The sequence below is a fragment of the Sylvia atricapilla genome, chromosome 11 (assembly GCF_009819655.1).
Source record: "Sylvia atricapilla isolate bSylAtr1 chromosome 11, bSylAtr1.pri, whole genome shotgun sequence".
Taxonomy (NCBI): domain Eukaryota; kingdom Metazoa; phylum Chordata; class Aves; order Passeriformes; family Sylviidae; genus Sylvia; species Sylvia atricapilla.
The window spans coordinates 46,080-64,438 of record NC_089150.1 but is presented as its reverse complement, the minus strand read 5'-3'; the positions used below and the strand labels follow the sequence as shown (position 1 = coordinate 64,438).

At 42.3% G+C, this 18,359-nt stretch overlaps 1 protein-coding gene across 1 annotated transcript in view; it reads right to left on the bottom strand.

The window, feature by feature from the left end:
* Nucleotides 1-7,150, bottom strand: part of FGD5 (FYVE, RhoGEF and PH domain containing 5) — a 73,577-nt gene extending 66,427 nt beyond the window's left edge. Inside the window, exon 1 of the mRNA XM_066327099.1 lies at nt 6,993-7,150. Within this exon, the coding sequence (XP_066183196.1) occupies nt 6,993-7,005 (13 nt within the window). The 5' untranslated portion in view covers nt 7,006-7,150. The remainder of the gene's footprint in view (nt 1-6,992) is intronic.
* Between the last annotated feature and the right edge of the window lie 11,209 nt (nt 7,151-18,359).

Genomic DNA, 18,359 nt, shown 5'->3' with positions numbered 1-18,359 from the left:
GTATTTCTAGTGGTAGTGCTGACACATATGTAGGGGAAATCAAGCAGATTGGCAATAAACTAGATTGAGGCTATGTTAATTAAATCATATCTATATCACAATTTTACTCACAGTAGTTTGCCTGCCACAGCTATTTCCAGCTGTCTTGATCCTGAAATTAATATTCTTCAAAAACTAAATGAAATGCTGAAAGACTGCATAAATAGGCAGCAATAGGGATCCTCCCTTGTGAGATTTTTGTGAGATAAAATATGTATTGTGAAGAAGCCAGTATAACAAATAGTTACAGATGGTAAGAAGTAGGGAGAAGTGGTTTCCTCCTATTGCTGTCTCCTAGCCATCAATAGATAATTACATAGTTAAGTGATCAGAAATCTCTAATTTACACATTGTCGTGGAAAAAAGGAGAGCTCTCCATCGTAAGGAAAAGCACACGACAAACTATTTTATCGTGACAGAGACAGAAACAACTCTTTGTGCATGATCTTCATGCCCTACTCACAGGAAATAACAGAACAGCATCTCAAAAGACAAAAGTTGGGACACTGTTCCTATGTGAAATCCTATGGTATCCAAAATCCAAAATCATGGTGTAAGTTTCAAAAAGTGTAGCTACTGTGCTGTTGTATTTACAGTATTTTGAAATGCAGATTTTAAATATGTAGAAGTGCAGACAGTTAGGACTGAGCTGTGCACTGTACTGAGACTAAAGAAATACTGATTGCAAACTGCTTGAAAAAGATTCTCTGATTGCCCTGATATTTGGTAGCATGGCACTCTTCTTATTGTTATCCTAGTAACAGTAGTACTATTTAGGAGTTTGTACTGAAGTAATACTGGTCTATTTGTTTGGTTAGACTCCAAGAGACATAAAAGGCTGTTTCTTCTGTTCTTCTTACCCTTCCAGAAATTTCTTCTGACACTCAGAAAGAAGCTGACAATTTGGTACTCTGATGTAGTCAGAAAAGTCTTTCTAGAGTTATGAGACACCAGAGAGATTTCATCTAAGTTAAAACCTGAATCAGTGATCTCAGCCCAGAAGGAACGAAAACTCTGTTCTAAGCAGACACCTTGTGGCATATACTGCTTAGGAATTATTCTGTATCTGGAGTTTTACCCAATCCAACTGCATGTGGGAGACTTAACTTAGGAAAAAGGAGGGAGAGAGAACTGTGTATTCACCAGTCTGCAGTTACTGTGGTGTTTTACAGTGTCCACTGCTGCTTTATGCTGCTGGGTGTCTGTCTAATCACAGAATGGGTAACTCATCTTTCCCTCCCCTTTAAGTCAGAAACTTTATGTGTCAAACACTCCATCTTCGCTGAAGTAACATTTCACCTTTTGCAGGCAGCAGTTGAAGGCTGCAGAGTACCTGAGACTCTCACCAGTAAAAAACAGGAAGGCAAAAGGGGGTTTAGTATCTTGTAAGCCTGCTGCCCCAGCAAGATCTATCTTTTCCACTTTTAATTCAGTTGTTGAAATCCCTGAACATCCTAAACTAACTTTCTGGTAGCAAAATGAAGGAATTTTTTATTAGCTAAAACTGAGTTTTTACACTTTTACCACTATAATAAGGCATTTTTAGCACTAACTTCAAGAAAAAACCCTACCACTCTGGAGGTACTACACCACTTTCTGCAGTGTCTGGCCTTTCCTAAGAACGTATATACAAGAGTAGGATACACTAGTGTGTTCTTGGAATGTGACAAAACTTGATGTTTCTACATTCTCATCCTTGTTCTTGTCAGAGAGCATCTGTACTGAAACAGTGAATGATGAGGAAAAGACTGGACTTTAGAGAATGCCAGGGCCTTCCAAGCTTTGTCTTATAAACAAATTTGAAATTAAATAAAATAATGACATGAACTCATTTCCTTTAAGTAGGATAACCATGGAGACATCCACTTAAAAGAAATACAGTTCAAACAATTACCCACTTTCCCTCCAGTGATAATTTTCTGCAGCAAAAAAAGATCAAATAATCTTGAGTTTTTCCTTCTGCTACCTTCAGTAACACTGCTGTTGGAAGAGAACTTATGGTAACGGACCCTGTTCACAGTCTGATAATAGGAATTGTCATGTCCTTCTCTGACCCACTTGTGCCAGCTACTGGTGACTACTGTTTCCTTACACAGTTTATTTTTCCTAACTGCTCTGTCCATTGATCTTGCCTTTCACGAGGCTCCTTAAACAATTTCCCTTTTTCTTTGGTAAGGGTGTGAGGAAGAAGCAGCGGGAGGAGTGCAAGTGTTTGTTTAAAAAAATAACCCAAACAAAAGAAAGCACAGCTTCTTGCCTTTCATCACAACAATTGCATTCGGCTTCAATTTCTGCTTCCTTTGCTGTCTGAACCCACTTGAAAGTTCTGGCTGTAACTTCTAAATGGACACAATGCAACATTGCACCATAAGTAATCTGTATGTTCACAAATAATTGGGCATGTTTATTTTAGGATGTATTTTATTTTGGAGGGAGACACACCTACCTTGTGCTTAAAAGGAAACTCTTGGGGAATACAAATTCCTTTAGCCTGCTCCTCCCCTTATTGTTCAGTGCTTCCTTGTACTGACAAGGACCGCTTCCTCTCCTTACCCACCTTCCTTCAGGCAACCCTGCATAGTTCTATTCCTGCCATGATCCATATGAAATTACATTACATTAGTTTCCTCCCATCCAAGTTTCTAAGCAGTCAACAGTAGTCTAGCAACTCACCTGGAATAGCTCTTCTGGAATAGCAATCAACCCATGCAGCCTTCACTGTTCAAGTGTTTCTTTGAAACAGTATACATTTTGTAGTGCAGTACTACCAGAAATGCTGCAACTCCCCATTTTCAAATGTTTTCAAGTTTAAGGTTTTAAATTTAGCCTAGAATTCCATTCAGGCTTATAAGGGACCATATCTACAAAACACCACCACCGAGAAATAAACACTGAGGTTGCACATTTGCCTGGATATATGTAGACATGTCCCAGGGCCATGGTCTTTGCTAGTCGTTCAAGAAAGTACATAGCTCCACAGTGCAGACACTGGTTCTAGCCTTGACTGGTGCTGCAATCTGGTTCAGGCTTCTTTTAAGATGCTGCAAGTAGCTTTTTCTGACAAATGAACTTTAGTGGACCTGGGTTTCCTTCATGCCTTTGGCATTAATTCAACTCAGACATATGTGAAAATGGGAAAGGCACTGAGGACAGAGGGCAGAAATGCATTGTTCATGGTTTTGTAAAGCTTTTGGGTGGAAGCCACAAGCACAGGTGAAGGGACAATATTGCAACAGTGGGATGGGACTGCACCAAATCCAGAATCCCGGTAGAAACCAAGTCTTGTCTACCACTGCTTCTGCCAGGAAGAAGGGATTGAAATCCACAGAAAGTGTCTGAGAAACAGGAGGTACCAGATATTCTCAGAGGGAGAATATCCAGACAAGGACATCAGAAAGTCTTGTTCAGCTCTGATCAGGAGCTTTATAATTTCACATAGTTGTATCAGAAAATCAGAAAACTGATTTTCTAGAAGGTTTTGGTCTAAAGTCAGCAAGAAGTCAACTATACACCTTAGTATCACTGCATTTTAATCCTGTAATTATTTGTTCATTTAAAAAATGAAGCCCTTGTTTCCAGCTAGTGCTGCCTTGCTTCTATCTCCAGCTTGTATCTCCAGCCTTTATTTATGTTTCTTCCATTGAGACATTCCATTTATTGTTCATTCTTCCATATCATTAATTGTGCAATATTTGATGCAGAAATAATTCTCTTTGTTTTACAGCATATACATGCATCACTTATTTCACACTACTGGAGAAAAGTCTAAGATTACAAAAATTACATAAGAAGTGAAAACAGTTGCATGGGAGTCACTTGAAATGGAAAAGGTATTCAGACCAGGATTTTCGAACAATGTAGGAGTGCAAGTCTTCCTGTAATTAGGATTTCAGTCCAGATTCAGGTACCAGTTTGGCTTGAACAGGTATTAGATACTTACATGGCTTTTGAGAATTTGGACTTCAGGAACTGGAAATACGAGGTCCTGGTCAAAATCAATAGGCCCTGAATGCCTGAGATATTTATGAAAATGGTACTTCATGTTCTCTGCAAGTCTGAGAAACATCTATCCTCTCTTATCAGTATATGTTCTTGTGATCAAAGGTACTCTGTATATAGCAAGAGGGCTCCACAGTGTGAAGACAGACCTACAGTCAGTAGTAACTGTCACAATAATTCCCAAGGGAATTTTATTATCTTAAAAGTCATACCTGCAACATTATCAGCTGGCTTGTCAAAGCACATCCCACTCTGCAGAACTAAAATGCTGCTATGTACAGTCACAGGAATATATCCTCTATAATTAGATCAATGCATTATGACTCTGGGGTATGAGATCAATACGTTAAAAAATTCTGTTACTATATAGCTTTACTGCAGTCATCTGTAAATATAATACAACAGCATAACATCCCACAGTGAAACACTGTTGAAGAAGGGGTAAAATTCAAAAGGCAATAAAATCAGGAAGGGCTATGTTTCAACACCAAAAATATCTTGATCCTAAAAATTCTCCTATGCTTTCATTGTCTCTAGCAGACTGTACATGTAAGTCTTGCTGGTAGGCTCAGCTATGAAAAACCACATGTACATGACAATCATGGTTCTAAAATACTACCATGCATTTCTTTTTAGTGTAATTGTAAGTGTTTGCAATGTTACCAGTTTGGCTCTGTTTTCACAACACTAACTTAACACTGAGGCAGACAACCTGTTGTTTCATATACTGCTTCCTAAGAGGTAAAGAATATGGTAAAAATTCTCTGACAGGTCCATATACCATCTTTTCCTATATCACTTTCAGTAGCAGCTGAAAGAGTATACCGTCTGCTTGTACCTCTGAACAATCTGGAGTCTAATGTCTGCACATTTTTTCCCGTGGCAGCACCATTTCAGCACCTGGCAAAAAAATTACTAGAGGCCGGAAGGTCCTATATATGAGGCTGGTCTGGTCTCTTGTCTCTTACCACAGATTTCCTGTGGGCTTGGGTGGATTGCTTCATCTTTCTTTTCACATCAATTCTGCATCTCTGAGGATAGTCCATATCTCCCTTCCTGTTCTCTGTCATTATTTTAACTTCTGTGGGATCAAGGCTTCCATACATGCCTGCACATATGACTCTAGTTACTGGTCCTGTGCATTACTTTCTATAATACAAAGATAGCTAATGCTGGTGCCCAAGTTGTACCAGTTAATAAATATCCCTCTCCTTCAGATTCAGTAGGAAGTTCTGCTTTGCACTGATGGGGGAAGACATTCCTTGCATTGTGCAAACATACAAAACAAAGGCTGAGAAGGGATATGAGCACTCTATAAATACAATCTGGAGGTAAACACCAGAAGAGGAAAAGAACTATTTTTAAGCAAAAGGACAATGTAATCACAAGAATAAATGGTGCTGAATCTGGTCTGGAAACCAGGAGTAGCAGGAGAGCTACCTGAAAAGTTTTTGTTTAGGACATAATTGAAGGAATTAATAAAAGCAGTAGTAACAACGGGTGCCGCTTTTGATAATGAAGGCAGCCCCATTCAGCCCTACATTCCTAAAAAATAGAAACTGCTAATAGAATTTAAGTCTTTACAAACGGACACATCTGATATTCCTTACCCTGCACGTCCACTGACAACAGGAGTAGATTAGAGCTGGTCTGTTTTAAATAATGGAAATATGAAGATAGAGAAGTAGGAGCATCATTGATAAAGTTATTTTTGGCTGGCTTCATTTTCAATAGAGTTTGTCTCCTGCGATGGACAGAATCCAGTCCACACCAGGATCAGAAAATAGAATGGAAATATCACCAAATTTTAGGACTCTCACTCCCTACTCCAAGGGGAAAGAGAACCTTTTTGCTTTAAACTCAGAGGAGTGGTATAACACACTGATACAACAGTGGAGTGCTGGGTTTGACCTAAAAGAGTTTTCCCAATCCTATGTTCCTGTGCTTTGGCAAACAGTGGTAGGGCAAGGTATCAGGCGGTAAAATATCTGGGCTTCAAGATATACCCATACATTGCAAGTGAGGTGCCCAGCAATATTCACCTGGAACAAGGAAACACAAGGGAAAATTTTAGGGCTAACAAAAAAGAGCTGCTGCTCTTCATCTTTAATTCTAGAAGCAGCTTTAAATTTTTCTAAATAACTCCAGTTAGCAATAATTGTTTCCTGTATTGTTATGTTTTTCACACAAATGCCTCACCCCTAAAAATCAGAAAGTCTTGGTGAACAAAGTCTTGGTGAGCTTAAAGTTTACGCCAATTTTCCAGCGGCTTCTTTTTGTTTTAACTGTTGAACGCCTTGTGCCCGTATTCTGTCACTTTCACCTTCTCAGTTTCCATCAAGGAAAAATTCTGAAAAGTTACCAGAAAGCGGGAGGAAGGGTTTGGGTTTGCCTTAGAGAGCAAATTGTGCAAAACCGATTACCTTCCTCCAAAAATATACTCTTGGAAAGAAAGTCACAGCAAATTCCCTAGGAACTTCGTGAACGGCTGAGTGTATCCGAGGGAGTAGTCGGCGCACAGCCGTGTCCCTTAGCAAGCGCAGCCTTGCCGGTCTGGCAGCCTGGTTGTCTCCGGAACACCTAACCTCCCCCGCCCTTGATGCCTTACCGGCTGGGCAAGCAGTGGGGCACTCACAGCCTCGGGGAGCCACCGAGCACCTGCTGGATCGCGGGGAAAAGGAGGTCCGGCCCTGGACGGAGGGTGCCCGGGGGAGAGGCGCAAGCGCCAGCGGCACGGACCAAAACCTGCCGGCCCCGAAGGAGGGATGCCGGGAAGAAGGGGGATGCGAGCCCCGGAGGAGCGGTGCCCGGGTAGGGGGTGCTATCCTGGCGATGGGATGTGCCGGCCCGAGGGAAGGAGGGTGCCGGATGAAGGAAGCCAGCCCAGCGTTTGCCGACCCCAGAGAAAAGATGTCCAGAAGCAGAGATCCTTCCCGGCGGGCCCGCGCACTTACCGGCGTGGTTCATCTTCCACCCCAACTTCGCTCGCCGGCTGCTCCTGGCGCTCAGCGCATGGCCCCGGGGCCCCCGCCGCCGTCGGCCCTCGAGGCCGCGCCCGGCCCTACAGCCCCTGCGGGGGCACGGGAGCGCAGCGGGACGGCCGGACGCGGACGGCGGGCTGGGCGGGTGCCGGTGCCGGCCGGGGGCGGTCAGCGCCGCGCGCCTCCGCCCTGCCCCGCGCGCGGCCCGTCGGGGGGCGGTGGCGGCGCCGGGGCCCCGCACGGCCGGCGGCGCGCGGGGCAGGACCGGGCGGGGCAGGACCGACTGCGTGCAGGCAGCGCCCGCCGCGGGGCGAGTCCGGGGGTCCCCGCGGGGAGTGGAGGGCATGGATGCGGCACGGATGCCCAAGCGCGCCAATATTTAAAGGCGCGGCGGGGTCCTTCTGCCTCCTTTTCGCGTGCCCCCCCCCCCCCCCCCTTCCTTCTTCGTGTCCCCACTCCCTTTCCATCGCCCTCGGTCATTCTTTGCAGTCTACTCAGTCCTTTTCACCCTCTTCTCCATCCCCTCCCTCTCCCGCCTTCTCGCGTCTCTCCGTAGCGCCTCCATTCTCTCCCCCCCCTCCCTGCCCCCGCCCTTCCATGCTTTTCCCTCTCTTCAGCCTTTTCCTCCTGCCCATTCTTCCCTTCTCTCCATAATTTTCCCCTTCCATCCATCCTCAATCTATTCATTCACACACACACTTCACTCCCGCGAGGAACATGACCACCCCAGCCTAGCACCCATCCAGGGAACGAGGCTCGGGGAGGACCCCGCCTCTCCCCGGGCGTCTTTCCCTAACCGCGAGCATCCCTGCAGAGCCGACAGCACCTGCTGCTGGAAGCGGGATCTGAGTGCAGAAGAGCCAGGCACGGCCCCTCGCATACAAACCACGCTTGCTCAGAGCAGTTTCAGGCAACCGCAGGCTGCTGTCTGCAGCCCTCTCCCATAATCTGGCTCAACGAGGTTAATGCAGGCACCTAGTTTTAGGGCTGGTAGTAGCACTAACACCCAAACAAAATTGGATCGCCCCCTTCCTCTGAATGGAGGCATAATATAGCCTTGCTACGTTTCCCAATGGGGCTGGTATTTCTCACGCAAGTAAGCACAACTTGGCAGATTTCCCTCCCCTGGCAAAGAGGTCTCAGGAGGGCTGAGCTGACCTCAAGATTCGCTTCCCTAGTCGGAGAAGGACCCTTCCGTCCTACAGCAGGATGGCTGTTTGCCACAAGCCCAGAGCCCTGCAGGCCAGCAAGCTGGGTATGGAGAGAAGTGGCACATTGTATCTGCTCAGTGTCCAGGTGGGGGTGTGAAGCAGTCAGTTCTTGCTTTGACATTTTAAATCCCCCAGGAACCATGACAATTGCTAACACCATCCAGAGAAACTTAATTTTACCTGGCCTTCTGTTCTTGCAAAGGGCGTAATAGCTAACATCAGCCTTCTGGAAGGTGCTCTATAGTATAGGCAGAGCTCTCTTTCTTGACCTTTCAATTCAGTCTCATTGTGACTGATGGGGTGTGTGGTGCCTTGCACTGTAGTGCAGAGACCTCTCAAGAGAGAAAACAAGCAGTGAGGGGAATGGGAATGAAACCCTTCTTTCTATGGACTTGAGTGTCTCCCACTGAGGCTGGTATCCCAGAATGCTGAGTTGTGGTTCTCTAGAGGACCTTGGTTGTATCACTATGGCTCTAAGCATGCATTTGCTATCCTGTATGGTTTTGCAGATGGATAAATTCACAGTAACAGCTCTTTCATTATTACTCCGACTGACATAAAGGCCTATGTATTCCCTCAAAGCATAATGTGTCTGGTCTGTGCCCTGGAGCAGGGAATGAATTGGGTTTCCCTAGTCCGCCTATGACCAGCTCTCATGCAGCCTTCTCCCATCATCATGTATTGGTCCCTGATTTTATTCTTGCCACCTGCAGCCTTGATGTCTGTGTCAAGCAACATAAATAACATGTCAGTAGAAAGCAGGATGTGAAATAGCTTCAAGAATACAGATTTAAGATCTGGCAAAAGGTGGGGAAAAGTTTATGGGACACAATAGAAAAAGAATGTACAATTTTAAAAAATCAAGCACAGTACAAATGATTTGGAAAAATATTCCTTAAATATGTTTTCCAGGAGAATAACTTTTTGGTTAAATGGCTGTAGAAAACTGAACAGTAGGGAAAAGGGCAGCAGGAAGGCAAGAAACATGTTTTTTTCATAGAAGAATTGAGAATGTTGGCTGCAGAATTTGGGGGAATTTCCTAATAAACTGAAAAACATAGTCTAAATTGCAAAGTTTTCTCATACCTAGATACATAATAGGAGAATGATTAAATATATTACTATCAAAACAAAATCATTGTAAAAGAGATTTTTGCAAACACACTAGATGGTCTTGTAATAAATGTACTATTTCTATAGTGCCTGTTGCACAAAATCTCTTTTTGTCTGCTGTAGGACAAAGAACCGTGATACTTCATAGGTTTTGAGCCAAACCATTCATTTGTGAAAAATTGCACTTTTTCAGTGGAAGTAGCTGAATGCTCCAGCAGAACCCTATACTTAACTACAAGGAGACAACTCCTGCTCCTAACATCATGCTGTTAGCTCCAATTCTGGCTAAGAGGCAGGCATTGCCCAAGATGAATTTTATGACCTGGTTCCATAGAGGCTGAGTGCTTTTCACAAATTTCTGACAGCCTATGCTCAAAGCTGCTTCCTCCTTTGAAGGGCAGGGTGCCAGGCTACCACCTGGAGCTGCTGACTCCTTTCTTTTTGTCAGATCTGATTGGTTTGAACTTTGAAATGGTTTGTGGCAGATAAAAATGTAACCAATGCACTGCTACAAGGTACTACACTCTTCACTAAGGAATGTATTCTTGAGCAGTTCGGACAAATTTTGGGCAAGGAGAACTGCTGCGTGGGCAATTAGACTACAATTTGGGTTCAACAGGATAAACCCCCAAAAATCTGTGCAACTAAAGAATACTTAGCAAACAGAAGCTGTACCTTTTTATTATTATTATTATTAGCCTAAAAGGCAATCTGGAATGTAATTTCCTGTACTGAAATGTTGAAAAGCTGCGAGAATTTTGTAGCTAAAGGCAAATAAGAAGCATAAAAGAACTACTTGAAATTTGTCTATTTGCTCTGTAATCCTCTTGAATGGAAATGTGGAATGATCTGTATTACAAATAGAAGAACGGGAAGGAGAATGTATGCAAACATGTTCAGGAGATGCTTAAGAGTCAAATCAAATTTTTACAGCCAGAAGAGGAATCTCTGCTTTTGCAAGCATATCCTGCAATTAAGGTTTTAAAGGGTGGAGTCCACACCACATAACACATTCCTTGAAGCAAGCACAGTTCAGAACAGAAAAATCTTTTTCCCCAGGGAGAACCCTTGACTTAATTGATGAGATGTGAAATCGACACATCTAATTTCTTAAGTCATCTATTGCAACAAATGAAGCATGTATTTTAAAAATTATTTTTACTAGTTTTTTATAATTAGATCTCTTTTAACGAAGGATTACGTAACATAATAGGTATTAACATAACCCAACTATCCATTTCATAAACTTTATGAATTTAAAACTCAGATGAACATTCTAAGTTTATAGGTCCCCATCCAGCAGATGTTTTAAGCACATGTTTAAATCTAAGCAAGTGCATATCATCTGTTTTACGTAGGGTAACTCCATATACTTGTGTCCTGTTAGATCAGAGCTATCTAGCATGCTGGAGTCTTCTTCTTAAATAATTGTATCATAAGCTAGAACTCTTTTTGCCATTTTAATGGAGCTCTATAGAGTCTGTCTATCATAATACACAACCTATGCATCCTAAATGTTATATTTTAGTCACTTTATGTTATTCTGTAGAGGTGTTAGCTAAGATGAGGTTTGCTTCTTTATAAGCAGTCTTCCAGGGCATTTTTCATGAACTATTTTGGTGTCCGTGGCCTTACTGAAGAAATTTTCTGGCACTGAACTAAAAATACTGGGCAAGGGGGAGGGTGTGTTTGACCTCAAAATGGCAACCCAATGTCATTTTGAGGTCAAACAGGTAGAACTTTGGAAACCAACGTTGCTTTATAAGTCTTTATATGGATCTGGTTTTAGTTGCCTGAAAAATCACCTATTTTTTTGTTATTTTGATATTACCTGGTGCGTTCCAGCTGGTAGTATGCCAGCCAAGAAACCACAAGACAGAGAGAAGTGGTTCAACAGCACATCTCTCTTGGTGACCCGGCAAACCCAAGAGTGCAGATCTACAGCACAGGATACATAGGGTAGCTAATACCTCGTGTTTCTCTTTGTGAGCCTGCTTGGGACATCTGAAAGGCTGAATGTGTAGGGGAAATTTGTTATATTGGCAAGGAATAATGCCGATAAGGCCTACTTCAACGTTATTCTACAAAATCATTTCAATTATTGCAGTAAAGTGATGCTGCATGTCACGAGGAGTGAAACAATTTACTAAAGCAGGATAAAAAAATTGTAGATGTCTTAATAATTGCAAGCATTCCTTGGTATGGCAGATAAATTTAAATGTAAAATATGGGCAGCTGTGATGAGCTGAGTACTGTAATAGGCAAATATGGTAAATACTAGTAGGTAAATACTTTCCAGTTATTTCTCTTTGCCGTGATGTAATAGCACTGGAGGCTGATGTCATTGCTACCTGGTAACAAATTTCTGCGTCTAAGGAATTTTATGTCCTTCAGTGACTGGCATGTCATCTCTCTGACTTTCTTCATTTCTTTTTCCTGTCTGCTCAGAAGCCTGTCTGACACCAAGTCAGGCTCAGAGACGGAATTGTAGGGAGTGCTGTAGTAAGAGTCCTGACCAGTCAGTAGTCCCCAATGGCCCAGGGAGCCACAAGAGATGTGCTGCATTGGAATTGGAGTTGCATCGGCAGGATGTATCCTAAATTTGTGGCTCTGTAGCACTCCAAGTTTCTTCAGTGCGAAGTTAATACTCTCTTGGGAGTTCTTGGTACAGAAGGAAGTTAGTTGAAGGACAATCATTCAGATGAGATCTCAAAGATTACTGGTGAACATTTCTTTGAAACGCAGAAATTAAAACAAATGTTGTCATGTCCATTGGAGACTGAGATGAAATCCTTCACCCTGGATTGGCAGGACCCCATTGCCTGGCTATAATAGAAGTGTCTGAAAGCGAAGCTTGTTCATGTCAAAATTTGACAGCATTATCTGCTCCTCTCAGCACAATTCAGTACAATACTTCCTGGCATATAATGGTAATTTTTTTCCTATTTTTGAGCACCACTGTACCTTTTATGGCAAACCATTTTCTTGCTGCCTTCACTCTACATTTATGTTTTCCTTTACATCAAAACTGATTGCAAAGGATGTGTTGAATATATGTCATAGCCTTGGCCCCTGGTTTTACATCCTCATTAAAGGCAAGAGAAGCCAAATGAAAACAATCACAAAGGGAGTGGAGATGGAAAGAAGAATGGGAAAGTTATAGCGACACGATGAGTATTCTGTCCCGTACAAGCTGTTTGTTACTTTGCAGCATGCAATTTTTTCACAGCACTATTTTGCAATAAAAGAGAAGGGATTACAGTTGCCAGGCATTAATGACTAACACAGCAAACGTCCTATCTGTTACCTAGTTTAGAGAGCTCATTTCAGACTACAGGAGATGCTACATTTTGAAAGATGGTTGATATGTATAGACCCCAGCATGCTGTAGGAGAGGGAGGCTACAAGGATAGTGGCATCAGTACGTGCAAAACTAGTCTGTGTTTTTATTTCTTACAAAGGAATACAATTGTGAAATACTCCAAATATATCTTTGACTCTCACTTGATCAAATGAACGTCTGATTGCTTCACTCACCATTTTCAGTAAAGGGCCCCTAGCAAGAGCACCAGTCCTCTCAGGATGGAGATTTACGTGTTTCCATTTAGGCTCATGGTGCCGTCAACATTCCTCTGATGCATCAAGTTTATGAGCTTTTTACTGCTTAGTATAATTGTGAGAAAAGAATATTTGTAGTCAATTGCAGTCATATGTGAGAAACCCCACATTTAGGTCTACTCATTGCTGACTGCCGTGGAAATTTTGTTTGCTGCTCAACTGCCCAGATACCTAATTCTCATGTCCTGCCTCAGTTTTTACAAATGTCTTACTCAGGTATGGCTTCATTTAATGCAACTTAGCTTGGGGAAGGGTGTGTCTGGAAACACGTCTTTCTTTACTCAATGGCACGTGATAGTTCTGCACTCCAGAGCGCTTGGTGCCTGTATTTGGAAAATGTCAGTACAGCTCTACCGGAAACAAACAGGGAAGTAGCTGAAAGTACACGTTTATGGATTGGCCTACTGTAGTTACTTGTTTCTCTCCAGACTTTCATACCCTCGCAGATGCTGTCTGTTACATAAAGCACGAGAGGAAATAGCATCGCAAAGAATCAAATGGTGAGCTGGGAGCTGAAGGATGGCAGACAGGTGCTTCAGATATCACTCAAAATAACCAAGTGTAAGTGAGGAGCAATACCACTGAGAGTCAAAAGTTATGCGGTTATAAAACTCATGTCAGTGAAATAAAAATTGGTCACCTTATCAAAAAGGCTGAGACTTGGCTTAAACTCATGAGTACTGGGGACAGAGCTGAATTTCAGTTCTTGAAGTCAGTAAACACTCTTGCTGAATTTCCTTAGAAAAAGGGAGAAAAAACCCCCTCAACCAGCCGGAGAAATTTTGACTGGTTTCCTGTGGTGATGGGACACGCATTTGATGCCCCCAATAAATGCAATGCAAGTGGGTCATCAGCAAGAGAAAAGGTTACAGCAGTGATGGTTAGTCTGAGCATTGTTTTGAACCACAACAATTAATTACACACCTCATTTTATTATGGCTATGTACTGGGTGCAATCTCTTGTATGAGAGCCACATATAGGGAGGAAGACAAACGCCCATTTCCTCTCAGTATTTGGATTTGTTTTGGTCTCATGCCAGTTAAAGGCTCAATCTAGGCACCTTCCACCACAAATCCTCCCTTTAACTGTGCAGCCTACTTATCACTAGGGCCTTTTTGGCTGTGGTAAACCTTGACTGCATTGATTAGCACAGCCACTGACCCAGAGTGGGGCTGGCAGCTGCATTCTCCATTTCCTGCCCAAGCATCTGCTGCCTGATTGGAGGAAAGTAGTTCTTAAACCTTCTTCAAAACAGGAAACTTCTCTTCTCCCTGCTTCCTGAGATACAGGAACCGTCTCCGAAGCAACCCACAGACAAAGACTCATATTAACTAGTGAGGTGCCATAACAGATGTAGAGGGAGTTCATAATTCAAGCCATAACCTATCCTGAAAGTTTGGAAAGTGCCTCTTGATGCACCGCTGCTCCCACCTCTCTGTGCCTACACTGCTGCCTCATTAAGCAGTCTGGATGTTAATTAGCAGATGATAATCCTATTCATTGGAAACATTTGTAAATGCTTTTCATCTTCATGATTAAATATTGATCTTGTGCCACCAATCTCTGGAACATAAATCTGTAATATTGCCCCTCTGACTTTGCATTGGAGAGGTGACTGAACATGGCAATATTGCCACTCTCTCTTTCAAATTTTTTAATGACAGTACAAGTATCATTTGACTAAAAAATATGGATTATCTTATGCTTTGCTCATTGAGTAGTTTCCCCACTTATGACCAAGTCTCCTTTAGTAGTCACAAGTGGAGCTTTCAGCAAATCACTTGCAGTTTGAATGCAGTCCATTGTAGTCCTGGAGAAAATTACATGCATGCTTATAGTTTGCAGTTTGCATCACTGAAAGGCCTGGCACTAGCAGAGCCAGTGAAGCATAGCTGAAATTAATATAAACTTCTCTAATTCTGCATTCATAGAGAGTGTAAAAAAAATTTACCCTTAAATTCTGATATGGTGGCTACTTTTAAAAGAGCCTGCAGGTCAGCTGTATCTGATAGGGGGTTAAAGTGCACTTCAGAGCATAAAAACAATTGCAGCAGATGAAAATGATAAACAGTGAGAAATCTTTGGTTTTGTTATTGGGCTTGGACATAAATTCTACCTACATGATCATCTTTTCACAGCAAATGCAAAGCCCCTGTCAGCTCCACCCATAAAACTGAGCAATTTGGATGTCTGAGTAATTTTTAAGTTAGGCTTAAGGAAATAGAGCAGTAGGACATAGCAACATTTAGAAGTTGCCCTTCCCTTTGCATTCAGCTACTTTCTCACCAAATACTTCCTGACAGTAGAGTGCGGCTATGGAGAATCCCCTCAGACTATCTGATTTCCTGCCAGCAAGCTATGCTATTGATCCTAGAGTGGCTGCCTTAAAATCTAGACTAATTATTTTGCCTATGACTGTACCTCTGGTAATCAGCAGGTAACAGGAGAAGCTGTTATGTACTTGCGACCCGTGCCTGCTGTAACCCAGGCCACCTGAATTGCCACTAGTGAATAGAGATTCCTTTCTCATTGTTTCCCATGATTTTCATACACTCAGAAGCCCGTCCTGTCACTGCAAGTGATTTTTAACGGGAGAAACAAAATTTGCCAAGAGAAGAAATTTATCTGGATAAGTTGCCTGATCTGGGTCATAAGTCAGACAAACTCACCTTCAGTCCTCTCACCAAATTAGGGAAGAAACCAGTATGTTCTAGGCTAAATACAAGCTGTATGTAACTTTTCTTCTATTAACCTAGTCATAAATGTGAGAAGAACGTAGTGAGACACAAACTTGCTGCTATGGTCTTCCCAGTTAATTGGTGTTTCTATCAATTGTTCTTTGGAGGAAAAAACTTAAATCTAGCTCTTAAAAGGTGATGTTATGCTGCATAAGGAGAGGTAATACAAAAGTGGTGTGATCAGAATATAGAAACGTTTTTCACAGTGGCTTGGATTGTGGGATAAACTGCTTGTAGTATATCTATCCCCTGGGGCCAGTTATGCTGGGATCCGTATTTGGGATGAAAAAGTTGCAAAATGCACAAAATTTCCTTGTTTCTTCAGTCTCTCTCATAGGCAACCAAGACCATTTCTTTCCTATTCTTACTTGTCTAGAGGAGGCCAAGTAGTTCTGAGGTGTTATTCCATGTCCTGGCTGCAGTGCAAGTCAACACACTTCAGGTGGAAGTACAGATGAGGAAGGATGTGAGGCATTCCTGCAGTTCTGACTAACTTCTCACCGAGCAAGGCAATTAACTTTTTGAGCTTGCTCTTGAGCACTGGTGTGGATGGTGAGAAGCTCCACTAATACTGATTGTAATTTGGTGAATACACAACACAGGATGCGTGAAAGCCTTATGGAACCAATGCACTCAGGAATGCCTCTCATGTGGAGCATCAAAACTGAAATCTCTCTCTTCTGCCTGGCATGGCTTTGCCTCTAGCAAGCATTTCTAAGTAATTACAGCTGCTTAAGTGTGTAAAGGTCCCTTTCATCCCTAATTTTGACATTAGGTTTCATTTCACTGAAATATCTCTGTGGAAGGTATCTGAGCAGCCTACTTTGGAGGACTTCTTTGATGTCCTCTAGGCAGAGCTGCCAAATAAATATTGTTCCTGAATTAATCAGTCCCCAGTTACATATTTTGAACCTTTTTAGACATCACCAGTAGTAGAATGTGTACATAGCCACAAAAAAGTCTTTGTACAACCAATCTCAAACCAGAGCAAGAATATGTTCTGCCCGTTTTGTGGCAGTACTTTCTTTCAGAAGCATTGAGCCCTGGCATGAATGAAATTCGATTTCTCATAAATTTGTGTCATTCATGGTCACCTTTCAAGTGGAACACAGTGTGAAGTCTGATTTAAAGGTCTTGCCTGTAGCTGGGCTGTAAATAAAAACTTTCTGAATTCCCTAGCATCCAATTAAGAGTGGACTCACACTGCAGTTTCTCCTGTACTGATACCTCCTTTCTTGTCTACATGCCAGACCCAGACTTTGATCTTCAGTGAAGAGTATCAAAAGGAGAGTAACAAAGTTCAGCTGAGGGAATTTTAATGGGGAGGACTGAAGTGACAAGACACACAACAATTGTATACACTGGGTGGTAGCATTTATGAACCTTTAAAGCTGGCTCCGAGCTCCTAGAGTCTACTTCTGATCCAAGCAGAGAAAAAAAGGGACAAAATTTAATCAGGTGACAATTTTTAAAGCTATTTAATTTTCTTAAGTGTTTTGATTCATGAGGACAGAAAATACACAATAGTACCTCATTGTTCCTCTGCCTTTGAAGCAGTTTGCCTCTCCCATTTGTCATAGATTCATTAATGTAATTGATTCTAATAAGGAAGATAATGCCATCAGTGTCTCTATCCTTTCTCAGTACATGTAACCAGGAGACCTCCACAGGTTCTTAGCCTGCACTATTTTTCAGATTGCTCAGAGCTATGGAGGCACTAGCTTATATACTCTCAATGTGGATAAATGCACTTTGCTTTTATGCTAAAATCAGCATGTTGTTGTTTTGGGTTTTTTTTTCCCCAGGAAGCTAGAAAACATTTTACCTGAGTTTCCATCAGTCCAGAACATCTCTATTTTTGCTTAGCCGTGGCAGAACCGTACACTTTACATCATTTTTGTATTCTTTAGTTAAGACAACAATGATAAAACCATTTTGTACTGGGGTGATTATAGCTGATTATTTCCTATCATTAAAGCAGAGATACAGGGGCATCTTTAAATTTCTTATTTTGCTCTGCATACCTTTTCATTATATTAGAATTCAAGTCATGCTCGTTCTAGGGCATTTTTTGCAGCTGTACATATTTTCTAAATGTCCTTCCTGTCATAATGAAGAATTCTTCCAAGTCTTGTGAAGTTCTGTGGTTGCAGCATAGTGGGCACTGAGAAAATGATGTGGGGAAATTAGGAAAAATAATCTGTTCCAGCTTTTTTTTTCTCTTCCTTCCTTGGGCACCTCTTAGTGGGAGAAGAGTTTAAATCCATTTTTGCAGATCCTGTTGAGCACTGGTATGAAAGGACTCTGAAAACAAGTGTTTCCTTTGGGAGGAACTTTCTCTGCTCTAAGCTGAAAAGAGAAGGGAGACAGAGAGGCTTGGAAGAAAGAGGTCTGTTCATAGAGGTCAGTGTGAACTGTGAAAAGGGTTTTGCTCCTAGTTCACAGGATCATTCTGGACCCTGAGACCTGCCAGACTGCTTACATTAAACGAGGGAAAGAAAGATTGGCTTTGACTGGACTGTGCATCTGGTGTATTCTACAGAGACTTCCCCCACGGTGGATCCTTCACCCTCGAAAACCGGGACCTTTCTGAGTCTGCCAGGGCTCCTATTGCTCCAGCCACTGTGAATGGTGTGCACACAGCCCTGCCTCTGCCTAT